The sequence below is a fragment of the Haliaeetus albicilla genome, chromosome 11, assembly GCF_947461875.1.
Source record: "Haliaeetus albicilla chromosome 11, bHalAlb1.1, whole genome shotgun sequence".
NCBI lineage: Eukaryota > Metazoa > Chordata > Aves > Accipitriformes > Accipitridae > Haliaeetus > Haliaeetus albicilla.
Genome location: NC_091493.1, coordinates 17660955 through 17680810, shown reverse-complemented (window position 1 = coordinate 17680810; position 19856 = coordinate 17660955). Strand labels below are relative to the sequence as shown.

Below are 19856 nucleotides of genomic sequence, written 5' to 3'. Positions count from 1 at the left end.
TCAAATTCCATCTGTGACCTCTGCAGTTTGTTTGTGATAGATAGTTCACATTCCTTTCCATTGCCTTCAGTAGGGTTGAATCCCTCACAATACGTAAGAAAAAAAACCTGCTTTTGGCTTAGTCCCAAGTAGTACTCAAGACTAGGACTCAAGTAGTAACTATACTTGAGTGGTTCACCCTCAAATGACCGCATTAAAAAAAGCTTGTCTCCCAGATGTAGATGTTCTTTGTGTTTGCTCTTAAGTAGAAAATCTTTAGTAAAAAGGTCCTAAGATGAGGAAACTTAGATCTTTAAAATGGACGTGACGTATAGTTCAGCATGAAACAAAAAGGAGGCAGAAAGACTTTGTACATCTAACTAAAAGAAACCAGTAAGGCAGTAAACAAGAATGCCTATGCTGCAGAAGTAAATGGATCTGCTGTCCTTCAGGAGCAAGCAACAATCATTTCTTCACGTCAAATTTTATAATCAAAGTTTCCTCTAACGCTGAATTGTGGCAAGCTAATTGGAGCTTATTTTAAATCCTCTGATATTATTATTTGTTTAGGTTTTTTTTTTCCTCTGAGTTTTCTCAACATTGTACACTGAATAGCTTCTGTTAATCAGAAAATCAGTAGTAAAATTTATATGAATAAATCTTTACCCTTACGACATAGAAATTGTTCTGTATAGATTTTACAATATCCTCTCTAAATACAACATTCTCATCAAAAAAGTTCTCTGAAATCACCCCCAGCATGTAAAGGCAGGTCCCTGACAGCTGGGAAACAGCAAACCTGTGCACAGCATGAGATACTCTTCCTCTCCGCTCTGCATTAGCACTCTGTCCGAGCACAGAGCTGAGTACCTGGGAGGAAGCACTACTGCTACAGGGGTAGCTATGCTCAGGAACAAGCATCTGACACATGACTCCAGTTCATCACGAGTGGCAGCTAAATCTACTGACTCCAGATGACAGGGCTTAGAGAAAGGACCACCAACTGATCAGCAGAAGTTTTTGGCCTACAGACAGCTAAAAATGGTTCTCTCACAGCCAGCTAAACAGCCTTGAACAGTGAATTCCCACATACAGCAGCCTTAGCTGTGTGCATGATATACTCCTTCCTTGATAGTCCATACCCGTATTTGATCCTCACTGGAGAGGTGCTGCAGGAGCTCCAGAGCAGTGGTAGTGGACATTAAGCCACTTGCCATCTCGGCGGTGCCAGACGCGGGTCTCTTCAGACTGCGTGGTGCGGGGCCGGCCTTGGCCATCGATGTACTGTGTCAGGCGGATGTATGCGATGCAGGCAGCATCTTCACCAATGACATGGACATGGGGGTTCAGGATGGTGGTGTGTATTGGCTTGCTGTTCTTCGACAGTACTGGCAGAACATGCAAAACCATCAGCTTCATTTTACTACTGAGGAACAGCTCCCCACATCCTCCAACCTCTTTTGTATTCTACTCACCTTCCACTGGATTCTGGGATACAATAATAATTGCTCCTACAATTTTCCAGGCAGAATCCAAGCAATTCTTTCCCCTATCACCTGTTCTTCTCCTTAGGAACTGCACACTTATTGCCTAGAATCCCCTGGCCCCTTTGCTCCCACTTCTTCTGCAAAGCATACTCGCCACTTTTTTTAACATCAGCGCTGCCATTTTTTCAGTTATAGAAAAGATCTTTTAATTACAGAATATTGTTGCAAAGGAGTCAATAATCAGATCTTTAAGCTAGACCTGCATTAAATATGAACAAGCCTCAGAGAAGTGTAAAAATCACTCCAGAACAGGCTTTTGAGAGAGACAAAGTCTGCATAATTAGAGCACTAGGAATTGCCTATACTAAGGACCTTGACCTAACCTCCACAATAAAACAAATTGAACAGCTCAGGATTTAAATTTCAATGATCTCATCCTGTGAAGACATCCAGGAAGGGAGGCAAATCCACTAGTATAAATGATGGCATTTCTCCCAACTCTTTTTCCTGCCCCAGGCTGACAAGGTGACCCTTGTATCCACATAATGGCTTCACTAGGTGTTAGAGATCTGAAATGTCCAGGGAAAACTCATAGCGAAGGCATGACTGATTTGTGCATGACTATGTCTGACCATTCAGTATGTCTACCCCAAACATACACGTTGTTTCCATCAAAACATGCTCATTTTTTCCATTTCCATATCAGTAGGAAATCCGGCACCTCAAACTTCTAAAGCTCCTGCAGTCCATGCTTACAAAATATTTGGGCCAGGCAAATTGTATGCCTGCAGTGCAGGGATCTGGGAGTTAGAATTGAAATTTTTGCTGAAAAAGGCTTTTGAGAGAAAGCATGCTGGCTCTCATGAATGCATCATAACCCATGCACAATCAAGTTCTTGCTGGTTCTGACAGCCAGTAAAAACAAGGGCAATTCTCTCCCCAAAATGTGGCATAAAAGAAGATCAGAGAGAAAGCTGTTGGTGTTACCAAATCTACCCACTCACGGTTCTCAAAGTAAAACTTATGGAAATCCATTCCTTCAACCAGGTTCCCCAGTGCTTCAGGTTCAAATGAGGTCAAGCCAGGATCACAGATTTTTCTGCAAAGAAAAGCACCACAGGCTTACAGTCTGCATTTGAGCCCAAGGGCTATTTACACAATGTAGTGCTGGTACAACTTTTGACTCACACCCTGTGTCCACCTATTTATTTCCCTACTCCAAGGAGTAAGTTCCTGGAGGACTCAGTCCTACCGCAACAACACAAGAGTTGGTGCTAGTTGGCATTTCACATAAAATAAGCTTCTAGGCTTTTCCTTTATTGTCCTTCTGCCCATCTCATTGTCCTTCCCCCTACTTTTCTTACAAAGCCAGGACATTTTCCTTTTGTTGCTCCTGTTGATGTTTGATACCTGACTTCTACTTGATGTTCATTTAGAGAGCTCTACCATATCCCTACTCCTAAATGATGGAGGCTAAAGAGCACAAAACTTTTTACCATCCCTGACTGCATGACAGCTCTTCACACCCAGGAGCCAGAACATCATTGTACACAAACTGATAAACAACCTGTCAGAAGACATCCGGACTTACGTATAAGCCTCAAAGTCTCCATTGTTGATGGCTTCTATCAGCTGCTCTGTTATCTTAATGATCTCTTGCTTACGCACTGTGAACAAGAAGAAAGAGCAATTTAACTGCGCATAAGACTTTGATGGGAATATGGGGCTAGTGGGTGCTTCCTACAAGCAATTTGGGGAGCACCGTTAGTCTAGATCTCATAGGATGCTGCTCCCTGCATTCTGGAGATATGCAGTAATGACAGCCATCCACATGAGAGTAGGGGGGCAGTGGTATGAAAGAGGAATGGTGATCCCATAATGCAGGGAGAAAGGAAATAAAGATGTCATATTCAATTTTTTTCTTCTAGAAAGGTCTAAGGCACCAGAGGTGTCTCCTGAATGACAGCCTGAGGTGCTTCTGGGGAGTCTGACCAATGAATGTCAGTGAACCTGCCAATGTGAAGCACTTGTCTGGCAGCTTAAGGTGTGGAAAACCTTCACCACAGCAGTCATATACAAACAGCCACCACACAGATCTAGCCAATTGGAAAAAGTCTCCCAACAACTTGTCTATCACGATCACCAATACCTCAGCTATTATGAATGCTGCAAACAAGCAACTGGGACATGTAGGGATGACTTCCACAAGCTAGAAAGACAACCGCAGCAGGATGGATGGGTTGGATGAACAGATCCTAGCTATATACCAGTGTGCACTCCGTTCCTCAGGCAGTTAGATTCTGCCAATCCCTATGGCACAATTCTTTTCAACGCTCTGACAGAACTGCCATTAACCCAACCCAGCAGCCTGGACTTCAAGATGAATGAAGACAGGGGCTAGCTGTCTACAGTTATTTGGCCCCTCTCTGGCCAGCACCTCTGTACTCTCTTCTCTTGGTTTCCCACAACCGATTGCTCAGGCCCCATCCCCCCTGAGATGTTCCATCACTCATGCTGACCTCAAGAGTTCTTAACACTCACAAAGTTTGGCTCGGCTCTGTTAAATAACACAATTCTAGTTCTACGACTATATGTGTACCATATATACGCCTGAGCCTATATGCACACTCTCACATCTCTTCAGCCTTCGCCACACTTTCCCTGTAGGTAGAATATTCTACATGTTATACAAGCATTTAGGAGGTACTCTAGCATTATCTTCAACATTACCAAATAATTTACAATTCCTACCACCAGAAGTGGAATTTACTGCCCTTAGGCAACTAAAAAGTTGGTGTCTGAAATGGAACCAGTCACCTGACTGTTCCTCCTTTAGGCCCTGAAAGAAATAGGCACTTCTGGAAGTCTCACCTGAGGCATCTCCGATGCCTATCATTAGGCGAACAGCATTTAAATCCAACCTACTGTCTTTAGATGTCCAAGTCAGGGAAGTTGAATTCTACTCTAAGTGCCAGAAGATGCTAGTCTGAACTGTCCTCCCCTCTAAACTTTCCTCCACATATGTATCTCATCCCACCATCGATAAGCGCAGCTGAAGAACAACAAGATGATAATCTGGCTGGCTACAAAAGATTGTCTGTACCCACTCTGGAAATCAATTAAGAGAATTACACTACCCAGTCAGCCACAGAAACATCTCAGATAGGGAACAACTGGCTCATAATAGTAAGGGAGCTGGTTTTGCCACTCAGGCTGTATACATTTCCACACATCGAAAGATGTATACAGGGAATAGATCAAAACAACACAGTGGGCTGTCTATTGTAAAAAAAAAAAAATCCTTACAAGCAAGCTATCTGGAATTGTTTCCGCATGAAGCAGGGCTACTTGCTGGACCTCCTTCCCATGCTACTTGCTGGACCTCCTTCCCATGCAGAGCACACACCAACATGTGCAACGTCCAGAAGATGGAGTTCATGGGAAAGGCTCCATTTGGGATGAGCGGGGAAATCTGCAGCCCACAGCCACCATGTGCTTGACTCATCTCAAGGAGATCTGCACCCCCTTCCCAAGCGCAGCGATGCAGCAGCATCGACCCTGTCCTCCAACACAAGTCCATTCCATCAGACTGTGCTCATCTTCTTGCTTTTACTACATGTCCCGAGCTACAACCAGCACACAGGAGTTGATCCATTTTTTCCGAAGGGCAGAGAGCCTCGGGATGTCACGGGGGAAGGCATTTGTGCCTGCCGCTCCTGACGAATCCGCGGGGCCTCCTAACTTACACTGCGGAGAGGCACAAAAGGGAGGCAAGCACGCATCAGCACGGATATAAAAGTGTGACTCACGGCTCTTCTGCCGTCTTTTCTGAGTAACTGACGGGGCAGCCCCACTACAGCAGCCCGCCGGCGCTACCGCAGCGGCACCGCCGAGAGGAGACGGCAGGCAGGCACAGCGCGGGCGCGGCGGCAGCCCTGTTAGCGGAGTTCCGTTTGAACCCCGCTGCAGAGTTCGCAGCCGGGCTTTCCTCCCCTGCAGCCGCCGGCGCCGCCCCCTGCAGCCGCCGGCGCCGCCCCCTGCAGCCGCCGGCGCCGCCCCCTGCAGCCGCCGGCGCCGCCCCCTGCAGCCGCCGGCGCCGCCCCCTGCAGCCGCCGGCGCCGCCCCCTGCAGCCGCCGGCGCCGCCCCCTGCAGCCGCCGGCGCCGCCCCCTGCAGCCGCCGGCGCCCAGCAGCGAGAGCAGCCCCGGGGCGCGGCGGGCGGGAGCCGGCGGCCCCGTCGCGCCCGCGGCTGGCTGCCGGCGGCCGTGCCTCCCGCCGGTAGGAACTGGCGTCAGCGGTTAGCTCAGAGGGGCGCTCCGTCCCTTCTCGGGCGGCCGAGGGGTGAGGGGCACAGAGGTGGAGAGAAGAAGGGGGGGAGCTTCACATCTATGGTATCTAGTATTAGTTGCACTACTCCACTACTGCTACCCAGCTGCTAACTTACACGGTGCACGGTTAAGTACAAAGGGAACTACTGGAGTTAGCAAAGGCTCCGACCGAGCACGCTCTAACTCCAATGTCTGCCCTGGGCTGTCCCAGGCAAGAAGCTTCTCTTCACAAGACTGTGTAGCTGCAAAACAAATGTAAGCATTAAAATAACAAACAAACAAAAACCAGAAAGCAAAATAAAAACCAACAAAGAAGTACAAACACACACAGCCCCAAGCCTGGTCGGCACACAGAGACATCCACATCCCAGCAACCTCTGCCTGCTCTCCTGCCTCTGTCACGCATCAGCTGGGCCGGACACTGCTCAGAGGGGACCACACTGGCACCAGTGCAGAAGACCCCTCAGAGCATAGCATGAATCGCACTAATGCTCCTGGAGGTAGTTTGAGGGTGACCTAAAACACTGGTCGGAGTAGTGACAGAGCAGCACGAGGGCAAGTACGAGATGCAAGCGAAAGGGAAAGGAAGTAGGGCATCCAAATCACTGCAAATCTCAACTCGGAGGGGAGTGGGGTGGGAGAATGCTGTCCCACCTGGCAGAGAAGTGATTTGGCACTCCTAAGCATACCAAGCAGGGCCTTGCTATGAGCAAGAGGAAGGAGTTAATAAGAAAGCAGTGAGGGGACAGTTCACAGCAAAAAGGACTTCAGGAGAGATCATTTCCCTTCCGTTCTGGCTGGGCAAAACACCTTTCCCATTGCACCTCACGAACCAGCAGTTTGACATCCTTAGACCTAATTCAAAAATAAGTAACAGAGAGGCTCCAACTGCTGCATCGTATGAGATACTGGTGCTGTGTGCAGGAAAACAGGGAAGGAAGACAGGAGGAGACAGAAGAGGACATGCCTGTTCCTTCCTTCCCAGACTGACCTGGACAGAATCAAATACCCCAGATGTTCCCATCTCGCATCCTCAGATCCTTCCATTATAGCTTTAAATAGTCAGGCAGCTAGTACGGTATGCCTGTGTAGGGGGAAAGGCTGGGAATTCCACCTAGATTTTCTCCAACCTACTACCTTTTTCCATATTAATTTTCAGAGTTTTTCAGCCACAGGCTCCTCTGCAGAGGCAGCCAATTCAGGAGAGATCAGGCAGACGGTACCAGACTAATCACGGTACCAGCTAACTGAGCTAGTGAGACAGACATGCAAGGTAAAGCTCACAACAGAGAAATGCCCCTCAGAGCCAACATTATCCAAGGATTTTCACTCAGAGCACCTGACAATGGATTCAGAAACACTGTGGGATCTTCCAGCAGCCACAGCCTCCCTTCCAAAGCATCCTTGAAGCAATCTGTAAAAACTGGTTTTCGTTCCTTTCGTACTTCCCGAGCACCATCCGTGTCTGGGGTGCTCAGAAGTTCTTGACAAGAGAGACTGAATTCAGCCTCGCACATCCCCTCCATAAGCAGACCTGCACCACTGACCCCATTTCCCACAAGGAAAACTAAGAGATGCAGTGACTTGCCCGAGGAAACCCCAAAAGACAGTGTCTCTGCAGAGAACTCCACATCTCTCCCAGATGAAAGCAAGGGAATGAAATTAGCTAGGATGAGGTTCTGGGTTTTTTTTTTTTCCAAAAAGGGAAGGAAAGGTTTGGAAATTTTCAGTGTGCAAAGAAGGGTATTTTGCAGGAAGGGAAATGATTTCTTTTTATTCTGGAGTACTGGAAATGAAAAATCAACATTCTGGAAGGAAGTTGAGGAAAGGAAAAATCTTGGGGAAGGAGAAATGGGAAAGGAGGAGGGAGGGGTGGGAAAAAGATGCCATAAAGCACTGCACCCCTGGACTTACTGGCTGAGAAACAGAGAGAAAGCTGGGACTGCATGGACTCAGTCTGTGTTTTGCTCTCACTGTGCCTCCGTCCTTCAAGCACTGAGCTGCCATCCCCGGTGGAGAGAGGGGGAGCTAGCATGGCAGGGAATTAAAACACAAACACAAACAAAACACGCAAGTTCAGTAAATAAAAAAAGAGAAAGGAAATAGGAGAACATTAAAGAAACCACAATGCTGGGCACAAAACATGCAGGAGTATCCTCCAGGGCAAAGCCAAGTAGACAGCTCTACAACATGGACCTGCTGTGCAATTTAGAAAGACACAGGGCAGGGGGGTGCTGCCTTTAGCCCCACCACAGTGGAAACAACATAACCCTGAGGCAACTGTCAATGATGGATCAAGACAATGTCTCCTACATGACAGCAAGAACAGATCTGAGTAACCTGTTGTCTATTGAAAACAAGAAGTTGGCAGAGGAATTGCACAAGCATTGCCCTTTTCCTAGAGTCATGGCTATGCAGAATGCTGAGAACTCCAACACCCCCAAACCTTCTGGTCCATTTAGTTTTGCTTGAGTGCTTCCTTAGCTTAAAACATGGAGTGGCAGGAGTTGAAAAGGAACACTTAAAACTGAAGCACTAAAATTACCAGAGCTGGCCATAGCACAGACCATTACTGTGCAAGCTCCTTCCCTCCCAACCACCATTCAAACGCTTCCTTCAATTAAAATCGTGACAAAATTTTCTAACCTCTGCCAAAAAAACCCCCTACCAACTCTAAGTTTTGACCTGCAGCTATGTAGCCCTATACAATTCTTCATAGATTTAGCCCTGGCCAGCTGCCCTCCTTCGCCCCCCCCTTCCGTTCCAGCCCTAGCCTTACTGTCCTCACAGCATTCATATTCCTGACTTACAGGACCCCTTGCCTCAACTGGCTCAAGCCTCGGACCCCTCCTGAACAACAGCTGCCAAAGGAGACAAGGTTCTGGATGGATATCCAGCAGAGATTAGATAAATCAATTTCATTACCACACTACCAAAACCATCCAGTGTCCTCAAAGCTAGGTTCTTAAACCAGGAATTACTCTTTGGCAAAAAGGTGGGAGCTAGAATACTGTCCTGTAATGAGGTCAGGTCTTATCTGAAAAAATCTGTATTGCAGAGCTTATTTACTCACTGGCATGTGTTTCTGCTCCCTGTGACTCCTCAGAAAAGGACCCAGCAGCTTGTGATAAGCCACAGGAAAAGCATCAGGAACTAGCCCACCTGACATAGGTGACATTTGCTGCTACACCACAGGGTCAGAATTGATGTTTTTCCCTGGATATGTAACTAAGATTGACTACGGGGAGAATGAGAGTACCTCTGCCTCAAAATGCAAACTAGTAACACGTTTGCCTCCGAATGCAAACTGCATTCATCCATCCCAAACCTGCTCATTCAGGAAAATGTCTGCTTGTCCTTCTTTAGGGAGGTCAGGAAAAGGACAACTGCTCAAACAATATGAGCAGATATGGGACTTGGAGCTCCTTCACCTAAAGAGTTTTACAAGCACAGAATATTTATGATATGGTCACTGAAAGGTGCCAAATCTCTTCTCAGCCTCTCCCTCTACTGATATCTCAGTCAAGGACATAAAAAACAATTTCCATTCAGAGATGACAGGCTGAGAATGATCTTCATCTTAGAAACAAAAAATAGACCCAAAGAGAAAAAAATAAAGAAGGAAGTGTGTGCATGTCACTAAAGAGATTCCCAGAAAGGGGTAAGAAGGGTGACTGAGCAGTAACAGAGAGGTTTCAACTCCCTGTAACCTACAGGGAAGCACAAAACCACAACCGGACTCCAAACCTCAAGGGCCTGGTAGGGATTTTCCACACCTAGAAATGGACTGGAGATGAACAGATTATGATTTTTGCAAGAAAAGAATTCCAACTCTGAGACAAACCAAATTAGCCCAGGGCAACAGTGTTTATATACCACAGAGGCCAAGTCAGCTGGTTCCCTAATGCATGGTCTCACTGTGACAGGAATCACAGCGTCATGGCAAATTTATGAACTGAGTCAGACACAGAAATCTGGGAAGCTAGTTCAAGGCAATGTTCGAATCTCCAGGATCCCCTGCCTGCACTGAACTGTATTAGAAATCACAGGCAAAACACCTACCTTTCAGATCCTCATCTTCTGTCGTGGTGTTACAGCTCTCTGTGGAACCCTGCACGGCAGAACAGAGCATTACCAGGCATCAGCAGTCAGGAACACGAGCAAATAGTTTGATTTGTTTGTGAAGAAAGATGGGGAAAAGCGCAAAAACATTGGCAGGTATGGCAAGGGAGAGGAGGATATAAGGAAGATTTGGATGGAAGCAGGACAAATATTAAGCAAAACTTAACAGCATCTCTGCTCAGCTTTTATGTGCTCAAGCCATTCAAGCCGTCCACCCAGAACTTCTACAAGGACAGAAGTTACCAAATTCTGTCATATGTGATCAAATGGGAGTTGCTTCTGTTTGGAAGAAGAATAGCCGCAAGAAGCTAAAGAAGGGCTCCTAGGCTTTCTCAGAGGAACAGGTCTCCTCTTCCAGAAGGAAAAAAAAAAGTGCGTAAGTGCCTGTATGTTTCTTCTCTTCCACCCCACATATGAAAGAGAGTGGTGATTACACACCACAGTAGGAAAGAGATGATAATATTTGAACAGTTGTCCCTACTCAGCCTCTTCCAGAGATCCACAGCCATACAAAACACAACCCTCGCAGTCTACTGCCAGCAGTATTCAGGAGCATGCTACAAACCAGACATTGGAAAGGTAGAAACCGAAGTAAGACACATGAAGACAAGAACGACGAGAGAAGCAGAAGTTTCTCTGGCAACACTCCCATCCCTTACCTTTATGCCATCTGTAGCATTATGGACAACAGTTGTTTGAGGCTCCTAGGAAAGGATGGAAGAATCATTAAACTCCAGTTCCAAAGCATTCTCTCATTTCTTTTCACTCCCCAGCAAGTGAAGAAAAGGTGACTGACATAAAAAAAAAAATAATCAAACCACAAACTCCAAACAGCACGTGTGCTTGAGTGCGCACGCACACACTTCCTGCACAAAAGGTTTCCTGAAGAGAGAAGCTGCACTAAAAGCTACAGTCACAAGGAGACAAAGCCCCCAGCTTCACTGCATTTGCCCCTAATTCCCAATTTGCCTCCAGTGAACCAGGTTGGCACAAATGCCAGATGGCAACCAAGCAGCCAGTCTGCACCCTCTGCAGCCGTTCATGAAGTAATGATCCCTCAGCAGCATCCTCACTGGAAAACGTTTCAGAAGAGGGAGAGGATAATACTGGGCTGGGGCCTTTGCCTCCCAGTTTTTTGGGAAGTTTGCTGGGTATTTTAGCCTAAAAAAAGGGACATTCATAATTTCCATAATAGAAAGGTGATAAGCCAGACCACCTCAATGCCTCTCAGAGGAATTCTAATGGAACTGGGCTGTGAAAAAAGGCACATTTTTCTTAAAGTCTCTAAAATAAGATCCAATTCCAATAATAACAACAATAATTAATAATTTAGAAAGGCTCCCTTAGTATCAAAACTATCATGAACAAAGCCAGTGAAGGGAAAACAGAAAATTATGAAGTGTCCCAAGAACGCTTTGTCCTACAACAAACAACAAAAACATGAAGTCCCACCCTTCCACCCACCAAAAATTGCCAAATCCAACTCTCCAGAGACACACAACAAAGAGCAGCTACCAGGTCTACGGGTGCTAACTAGCTCCTGCACTCATCCTTTCATTACTGGGACAAGACTTCAGGATCCTGCACCATCTCCTCCCACTGCTATCACTCTTGCAGGGTGGTTCAGTGAGGGCACCAGGGACCATGACGGTACAGTGAGGTACACTCACCCATCTGCCTCTGTCACCCATTGCACTGCTGCCTGATCTTCCAAGCATACTGAGGCAGACCACACCGAGCTGTGCCGTTAAACATACTAGGCACAGGGCACCCTATGAAGCCTGCTGCACACAGCCCAAACAGAAAATGCCAGCCCAGCAAGTCAGCGAGCTGCAGAGAATCAACTGCCCAACTAAGCAGGCCAAATGGGCCATCAAGGGATTCCTCTAAAAACCCTTTGCCTGCCCTTTCTTCTGTGCTGTCCTGAAGTCCATCCTCCATTTCCTGAGCGCTGGAGAGTGGATGGAGCTTGCCATTCTCTTCTTCCAAACCAGCCTCCCCAAAGCCAGCAGGAACAGTTGAACCAGACACACAGAACTATACAGGGATGGCACACGGGGAAGACCCGCAAGCTGCAATCCCCACACCCAACCACAGCTCTGCTCAGCACCCCCACCCCAAAGCCTGTGAGGCTGTGATCAGGCCCCACAGCAGCACAGGGACATCAACAGAATGAAGCCAAAACACAAGCTGAAACAGAGCAGCACAAGCAGCACTCGGGATGGGGGGGAAGGAGAGAAGGGGAGAGGACAGAATCAAAATTAAACCAAACAGGAAAAAAAAATAGCGGTCGGGGAAGATACCATGGACGTCTGCACTGAGGGTGTTTCTTTTGCAGTGCTTACTATACTGGTTTTGTTGTTGCTCTGTGGCTGAGACAGAAAAACATGGTTTTAGTTCCTCTGCTGCGCAGCAGAGGCAGCAAGAAAACAACAATATTGCTTCAACCCCAACCATCTCCGCAGACCCTCCCCTCCCCACAGGCTCGATCACCAAGAAGAGGGAGGAAGGAGTGCTGCCCGGCTCGCTGGACATCATCCTTCCCTCAGAGGCAACAGATATTGTAAGGGATGTACCAAAACCCAAACGCCATGGACTGCTAGAGCTGTAAGGAAGGAAAACAGAAGGGAAAAAGGCAGCAGCCCAAAGGGATGGGGAGAATCCTGCAATGAGCACCAACAAAAGTATTTGGTGAAGAAGAATGAGAGGTGGCAGTAGTCCCGAGAAGAAGAGACTACAGAAGTGAGAGACATGCAATAGTCATGGTGCAGTCTCAAACAGGGGACAAATGGGAGTCGTGTCTGAGGAGTCCCAAAGTGTGCAGGAACAGTCCTAGATATGTGATGATGCTGAGGGTCTCAGGGAATCTACTGATGCAAGATAGAAGTGTGGTCAGCCCTAGAAAAGGTAGAGAAAGGTGAGGTATGGTGTGTTGTGTCCCTGCTGTGACCTGAACAAAGAGACTTCAGGACCAAAACATGGAAAGAGATGGGGGTGGGACACAAGGAAAAGGCCATGTAGTTCCCCAAGTAGCAAGTCCTCTGGATGGTGCCCAATAGTTTTTCATCATTCCCCTCTTCAGTCTCTCTTGTAGCTGTGGTAGAAGAATAAAATCTCCATTTCCTGCATTCACACAGCACAACAGTGAGGCAGTCACCAGCTTGCTGCAAAGGAATGTCCCATTGGGTCATGTACGTTGGTTATGTCAGGAACGAGCAGTCTATGTTTGTATGAAGCCAAACCTGTGTCCACTAGTATATAGCTCCTAGCCCACAAATCCAGTCAGTTGTTGGAGAATTAGGCCCACAGTTACACTGCCATGTAACCCCCACACCAGGTACATAGCTCTCTTCCTGCCAGGCACTATCAACAATGTCAAAATCAGCACTGCAGGAGCCTCACTCAAACTCCTTGGTTTACAGGTCAGGGGTACTAGGTGGAAGCTCACAGCAGTGTGACCTCATCGCAGCTGCTCTCCATCCCACCATTCTTGGGGAGTGCAAACTCATACTGCAAAACATCAGGCCCTCATCACCCTGTAACCACCACAAAGAATGCAAAAGTCAAATGCTGAGCTGGAAAACATCTGCCAAAGGTTTAATTATGTCAACCAGAGAAAGATCCTATGAGGTTGAGACGTCACACACACCTACTAATACTTCAGTTTTTCTTCACAAGCAGCATGCCTTGGCTTAGCTATCCCTTTTGGAGAAGGAGAGAGAAGAAACAGAGGAAGATGGGGCAGGTGGAGAAGGGAGGCAGTACAAGAGACAGGCAGGAATGAATTCTTTAGAAGTCCATGGGAGAAAAAAGAACATATGACGCACACTCATCCCCAAAGCTAAGAAAGGAGAAACACTTTACAGATTACTGTTTACTGTCTCTTCCTATACATCCCCACATTGTCCTAAGACTTTGGCCTTCCAAGAGCTTTGCTTCCTGCATGTATTTCCAGCCTGATGGCAGAAGAGACGACAGGCCACTGTGCATGTAAGAGAGGAGCAGATCAACTTGAAAAAATGAATCCCCAAGCTATTTTGTGGCATAAGTACAATCAATCTTCTGTCAATGCCTGGGTCCACCCCTCCACACAGCACTGAGGTTCCCGTACGTCTTCAGAAACAGTGATCCTAATGCAGAGATCTATCTTCCAAACCTCTTCTGTGGGAAAAGCACAGCCCGTTTTTCTTAGTCCATTGGGATAAGAAGATAAAGTTAGCATGAAAGAAGCTATATAAAAATAACTCTGATTTTCTGAAGGCTTTATAACTGAAGCCAAATGGGAAAAAAACCCAAACCATCCAGGAAGCCACTGTTCTGAAAAAAAGTTGACAGCACCCTGTTAGGTGTTAGACGTCACCTTACAAAGTGCAAACCCACACACACCCAAAGCACACAGCCTACCCTCCAGGCTGCACTGAACACCCAGTTCATACTCTTACCCATCATACTCTTACCCAGCCAGTGGGCTGAAGAAGACCAAGTATCATGTTTGCTAGTACAGAATCACATAGCATTTTACTCCAGGACAGAGTCCCAAGGAAGTAAGAGGCAGAAGACTTAGCCTAAGTGTTTTGCACAGGTCTTTCTCAGATGGAGGTATCTGACATACGGAGCTTCCTGCACACACTTGTGTCTTCTGCCCCCTAACCAACTGCCCTTCCCTGGAAAAGACTGGCCTGCCCTTCCCAGAGCCCCAGGCAGCACAGCCAGCTCTTACCTACCCCTCCCCTTCCCCTCCTACTGCCAGCCAACATCACAGTCACTGGGCAGGCTACAACCCTTGGTAATTCACAGCGGTACAGCTCAAGTTGAAAGAGGCCAATTCACCTAAAAAGGTGACAGGCCCTTCTTAAAAATCTATGTAACATGATTAGTTTTGGCACAGCAGTTGGCAGTGCTTCCTGAGCTAGACAAGAGACAGACAGACAGGCACAAACAACATAGAGGGTGCAAGAGAAAAAACAGACCAGTGATCATATCGCTAGGGACACACATTTCTAGCCAACTAAAAGAAAATAAGTACCAACACATGGGCCATCTCTGGTTATTTAGCCACCTTCACTGCTTCCATGTTTTCTGAGGCTGACACAGAGTTTACATATCCCAGCTGCTTTAAAACAACACGCAGAGCGAATTTAAGTATTGCTGGCCGTGGGCAGAGAAGGGCAAGAAAGGCCCAACGAACTCCTGCCCTGGAGTTTCGTAAAGGCAGGGCTGGTGAAAAGTCAGTCCCTCACATCAGATTTTCCAAGCAGTACTTTGGGATTACTTTTTTGTGTTTACATAGTTTTAAGCTGTCATTGAAGGAGGAAGAGGAGAAATATCTTCCAGATAGTAATGTAGAAACAAATTATTCTGCTTTCTCAGTACTATAACATTCCTGTTCCTACCTGCAATAGGGGAGAAATATTTTCTGTTCTTTTTCTGTATAAAGGAGATAATGCAATAACTAATTTTTGTACTTTCGTTTCTGTTCATCTGTCAGTGTCAGAGACAAAGGCATCATCTAATGGGCTGTGTATGCCTCCTTACAATACGGCACTGGACAATTTTCTCTTTGCTCCCTTGAGAGTGGATTTGACTAGTTTTCTGACAAATTCTGTGGAAGTCAAACATCTGGATGGATGAAAAAAGGAAATGAACAGGACAGGGGAGGCAGTTACTAGGTATTTGGTCATGCTGGGATACATAAACAAGATCAGGACAAAAGGAAGTTTTGGATTATAAAGGCTTTGACAAACCTTTTCAGTAAGTATGCTAAAAAAAGAAGTGACTGGCAGCTCTGAGCTGCCTAGCGGTGCTGTGCCCACACATTTCATCTGAACAGTGGAGCCCCATCAGTCTCTGCCACATTTGGAGCGACTCCCAGTTTGTTCTACACTGCAGGGCTCCCACCAAGGATGATGGCACCAACACCAGGCAAAGCACCTGCTCCTCTTTTTGGCACCTCTGCAACAGAATGACAAAGCCCCATGTCCAGGCAAGACACGCACCTGCTCTGCTGAGCCCAGGAGAACCACTGCCTTTTTTCATTTCACACTCAGAGCAGGGAAGGTCAAACTGCATTGCCAGCAGTTGATTTTCTGCACAAAGTGGGAACAGTACAACTGGCCGGGGGCCAGACGATCACAGGGCCCTTTTAGTGAGGACATGGACCTTTCAGTGCACAATGATCCCCACCACCACCACCCTGCCCCTGCACAGACATGCTATGTAGGGTGATGAGCACAAGCCGAGCGTGCATGGCATGAGAATGGCGGACGCATGAATCGCAGGCAGCTTACGGGAGGTGCTCACCATCAAATGCACACTGGAGCTTGACTTCCTTTTCTGGACACACCATTGAGAGAGGGAAAGAGAAGGGAAGAGAGGAGATCAGAAGAAAAGCACAGAAACTATTCACACATTAGTGTGCCAGCAAGGGCCCCCCTGCCAATAATGCTCCCCTAGGACAGGTATAAGCAGCAGCAGAAATGCACAGACACATGAGAAGGTGCAGAGAGAAGTAACCATTAAAGAACATGACTACACACCAGGGGAAAGGGCAGGGTTGAAGACCCCCATCCACTCAAACATCGAGGTCAGAACATAGGTGCCCCACACGCTGATATGAAAGGAGAAGAGAGAGGAATATATATTCACAAGATGTGGGATGCAAGGGGGTGCCTCTGTGTGCTCTCCCACCTCCGAACACTGTGCAGCTTCCCCAGCCACACTGAAGAGGTAGGCAGAACCCCCCCGCCATGTGTTCCCATTTGGAGGAAACAGAGGTGTGTTTGCAACTAGAATCAGAGGGTAGGGAGGAGGAGCATCCCCAAGGGCTAAAGAAAGAAGAAGGAACTTCTGTGCATAGCATGGGGAGGAAAAAGGCTCCCTCACACAGAAACTGGGGCTGACTGGAGAGGCAAGGTGCACCCATGCTCAGACATAGAGGAAAGGCAAGAAAGACAAAGAGGCACTCAAAAGCCAGAACACCTTGCACTCTCAGATACTTGGAGGAGAAGAAACAGGGAGCAATGCTCAAACACTACCCAACCTTCTTGGACTCTACTCTCATTCAAAGGCATCTGCAGTCATCTTCAAAGACACCTTCACACCAAACTGCACTCTCCAGTAAACCCGGTTCAACATGCATTTCTCTGCTTTTTCACTACACTCTTAGTGTCATCCTGTCCAAGCTGAGCCTGGCAGGTCTTTCAGCATTACAATGCTACCTCTTTACTCTGCTGTCTCCACATACATTTTCCATCTGCCCTTCTCCTTTGGTACTATCTAGGCTATTTCTCTGCTGCTTACTACAGAGTCTAGCTCACAGAGTAGTGTAGGACAGCACATCCCAGCCAAAAACCAGAATGGCTTGGGCTCAGCTGCATAGCTGTGGACTCCCACATGCTACCATGGCCCACCTCTGGAGTAGCCCTTGAACTCAGTACAGGCCATGGAGCTGTACCTCCCCATTTCATACACTTACTGAGCCTTCACAGCTTTCACCTTGAATATTGCCTTCATCCCTGCTATCCTCACATCAGAGCTCAAGCACACATACAGACTGGCATGTCTTTGAGAGCAGAAGTGCCCATGCTCACCTCATACCCAGAATCACATTCCTAATCACACCATACAGTCCAGGATCACACAGACACTGCACAGACTCAAACTAGCAAACCTTCTGCCTCATCTGATTTTTAATTCCAGTACGGACAGACTCCAAACACTGATCTGTTCAGCATTTGGCTCATGAATCTTCCACTTTGTGGGGGCACAACATAGGGCGTGCCATTACCTCATTTACAAACTTGTGATTCTTCTCATCTTTTAGGACAATTTAGCTTCTCCACAGGCTCTTCCTCAAGCTAGAGCTAAAATAGGATGTGCTACCAGTGAACGAATACAATGCTTACACCACCACAACCCAGAGGAATCCTTGTACCCAGTCACAACAGGGAATTTTTAACTGGGAGAAGTGGATATTCACACCAGCTGAGAAACTGCTCCAAAACTTCAGGTTTTATTTTTAATGTATCTTATAAGTTGCAGCAGACAAAGGGTATAGGCATACTGCAGGGAAACTTATCTCTAAGGAAGACAGTCTCCTTTGAAGTTCATACAGATTTCCAGTGAGTTACAGAAACAAGAAAAGGGGCAGAAAATATTAAGAGACAAGCAAAAGGTTCAATATGAAAGGAGAGTCAATCAAGCTGTGAAGAAAACAATCACCCTCCTATATTAGAGGCACAAGTAACACTGACACAGGAGGAAACAGAACCCTCTGCAGATCAGAATTTAATTAGAGTACAATCTAAATTTAAAACAGCATTGGTCTATTAACATGGCATGATGTATTATAGAAATCCCTGAAAGCACATTATTACTGGCTACTATAATAACAGGGGTAAAAAAAGCTAGCTAGGCAGTATGGAAAGGGTGGGGAGTAAGGTCTGTGTTAAGACCAGAGCATGAAAATACTACTACAACTCAAGACAGGTTGGATAATGCCAACACGAGGCACCAGCAGTAAGTGCTAAAGCATCAAAACTTATTAAGTCAAAACATACACAAGGAAATAACTGAAACCACATCAGTCTCCCAATCCCCTCTGTAACTGCTACATCAGAGCCATCTATGTTACCTTCCCAAGATGACTAGCTGAGCAAACCTTTTTGTTCTTCTGGTAATGTGACTGCAATTTAGCAGAGTAAATAAGGTAACAGAAGTTTAGTTACAGACAGAGTTCTCCTTCCCTTCCACAACACAGCTACATCTCTAAGTATTTCTAGGCAGTGCAGAGACATCCCAGGGAATGCAAAAAATTGTTAAAGGCAGACAGCCTATGGTAAAGTACCTCACTGATCACTTTAAGGATTTCCCTACATTTGAGTGACAAAACATTCTCCCAAAGCAGTATGGACATTTTCCTCTCAAACCCAGGGATTAATGTTTGTTAAAGTTCTATTTCTGTATTTGTACGAAATTCGGGTGTTCATCTCAAAAGAGGAGCAGATTCTCTACAATGAAACTTAAGGAAGACTCTTGCTTTAGGTAAAAACAAAGTCAGCAGGTGACAGAAGACAACCTGAAGAATCACTGTCCCTTCAGCAGAGCAGTAATACTGGAAATGGCAAGTGTAAATCATAAAGAGCATCTATAGAAAATACAACACATACTGGAAGATGCTATAGGAAGTGGAGTGATTCCAGGCAAGGTCTCATTCACAGTTCTGGACACTTAATATGGGTATCTTTTCACGACAGCTTTTTGTATCTCTATCTTCTATGTGCAGTCCTCCCCCGGTTTGATACTGACAGTATATTTATGTTAAAACATCATGCTTGCTGCAATTCATATTCCCGTAGAGAGTATAGTCATTTCAGGACTTAAGGTAGGAAAAAAAATCCTGAACTCAAAGCAGATCAGTGAGAGGCAGCCTGAAATAGCAGATTTGAGGTCCTATTTCTACTTTACTTTAGCCCTTTTGTGTGATGCTGAGCAGATCATTTAATCTTTGTCAATCCATCTTCTCTCTTGCCCTTTGTCAGCTTGTCTATTTAAATTGTAAGCTAAGAGGCAGGGATCTTCTGCTTAGGCATCGCTACAGTGCTAAGCACACTGGACCCTTGATCTCAGTTGGAGTTTCTAGGCATTACAACAATGCAGTAAAAAAACTGAATGCGTCAAAGGTGGGTAGAATGTGTTACTGGATGTCGAGCACTTAAACCAGATCTGAAGTGCTCCCCAAGCGTCTTGCACAAAACACTTCAGCATAAAACTGTGCTGTTCAGGTGAACTTGGGTTCTCCTCATTTAACTTCACCACAACAATCTTTAAACAGTATGGCTTTAGGATCATAAAAAGTCCAGATACAGAAGTAGGAGCATTAACTCCTGTTGGTCACCGCATGGATGTTACTTGACCCCTGCAAGGGGGAATTTCCAGTACCT

The 19856-nt window shown here is 46.4% G+C and overlaps 1 protein-coding gene across 17 annotated transcripts in view; it reads right to left on the bottom strand.

The window, feature by feature from the left end:
* Positions 1–19856, bottom strand: part of CAMK2G (calcium/calmodulin dependent protein kinase II gamma) — a 119576-nt gene that overhangs the window by 4206 nt on the left and 95514 nt on the right. For 2 of the 17 annotated variants that reach the window (XM_069796302.1, XM_069796315.1), the window contains 9 exons: positions 16216–16248; positions 12219–12287; positions 10575–10619; positions 9856–9904; positions 7708–7821; positions 5910–6035; positions 3058–3133; positions 2471–2565; positions 1122–1367 (listed from right to left, as the gene is read on the bottom strand). In XM_069796302.1, the coding sequence (XP_069652403.1) occupies positions 1135–1367; positions 2471–2565; positions 3058–3133; positions 5910–6035; positions 7708–7821; positions 9856–9904; positions 10575–10619; positions 12219–12287; positions 16216–16248 (840 nt within the window). In that variant the 3' untranslated portion in view covers positions 1122–1134. The remainder of the gene's footprint in view (positions 1–1121; positions 1368–2470; positions 2566–3057; positions 3134–5909; positions 6036–7707; positions 7822–9855; positions 9905–10574; positions 10620–12218; positions 12288–16215; positions 16249–19856) is intronic. The other 15 variants (XM_069796305.1, XM_069796303.1, XM_069796308.1 and 12 more) reach the window with 15 other exon arrangements.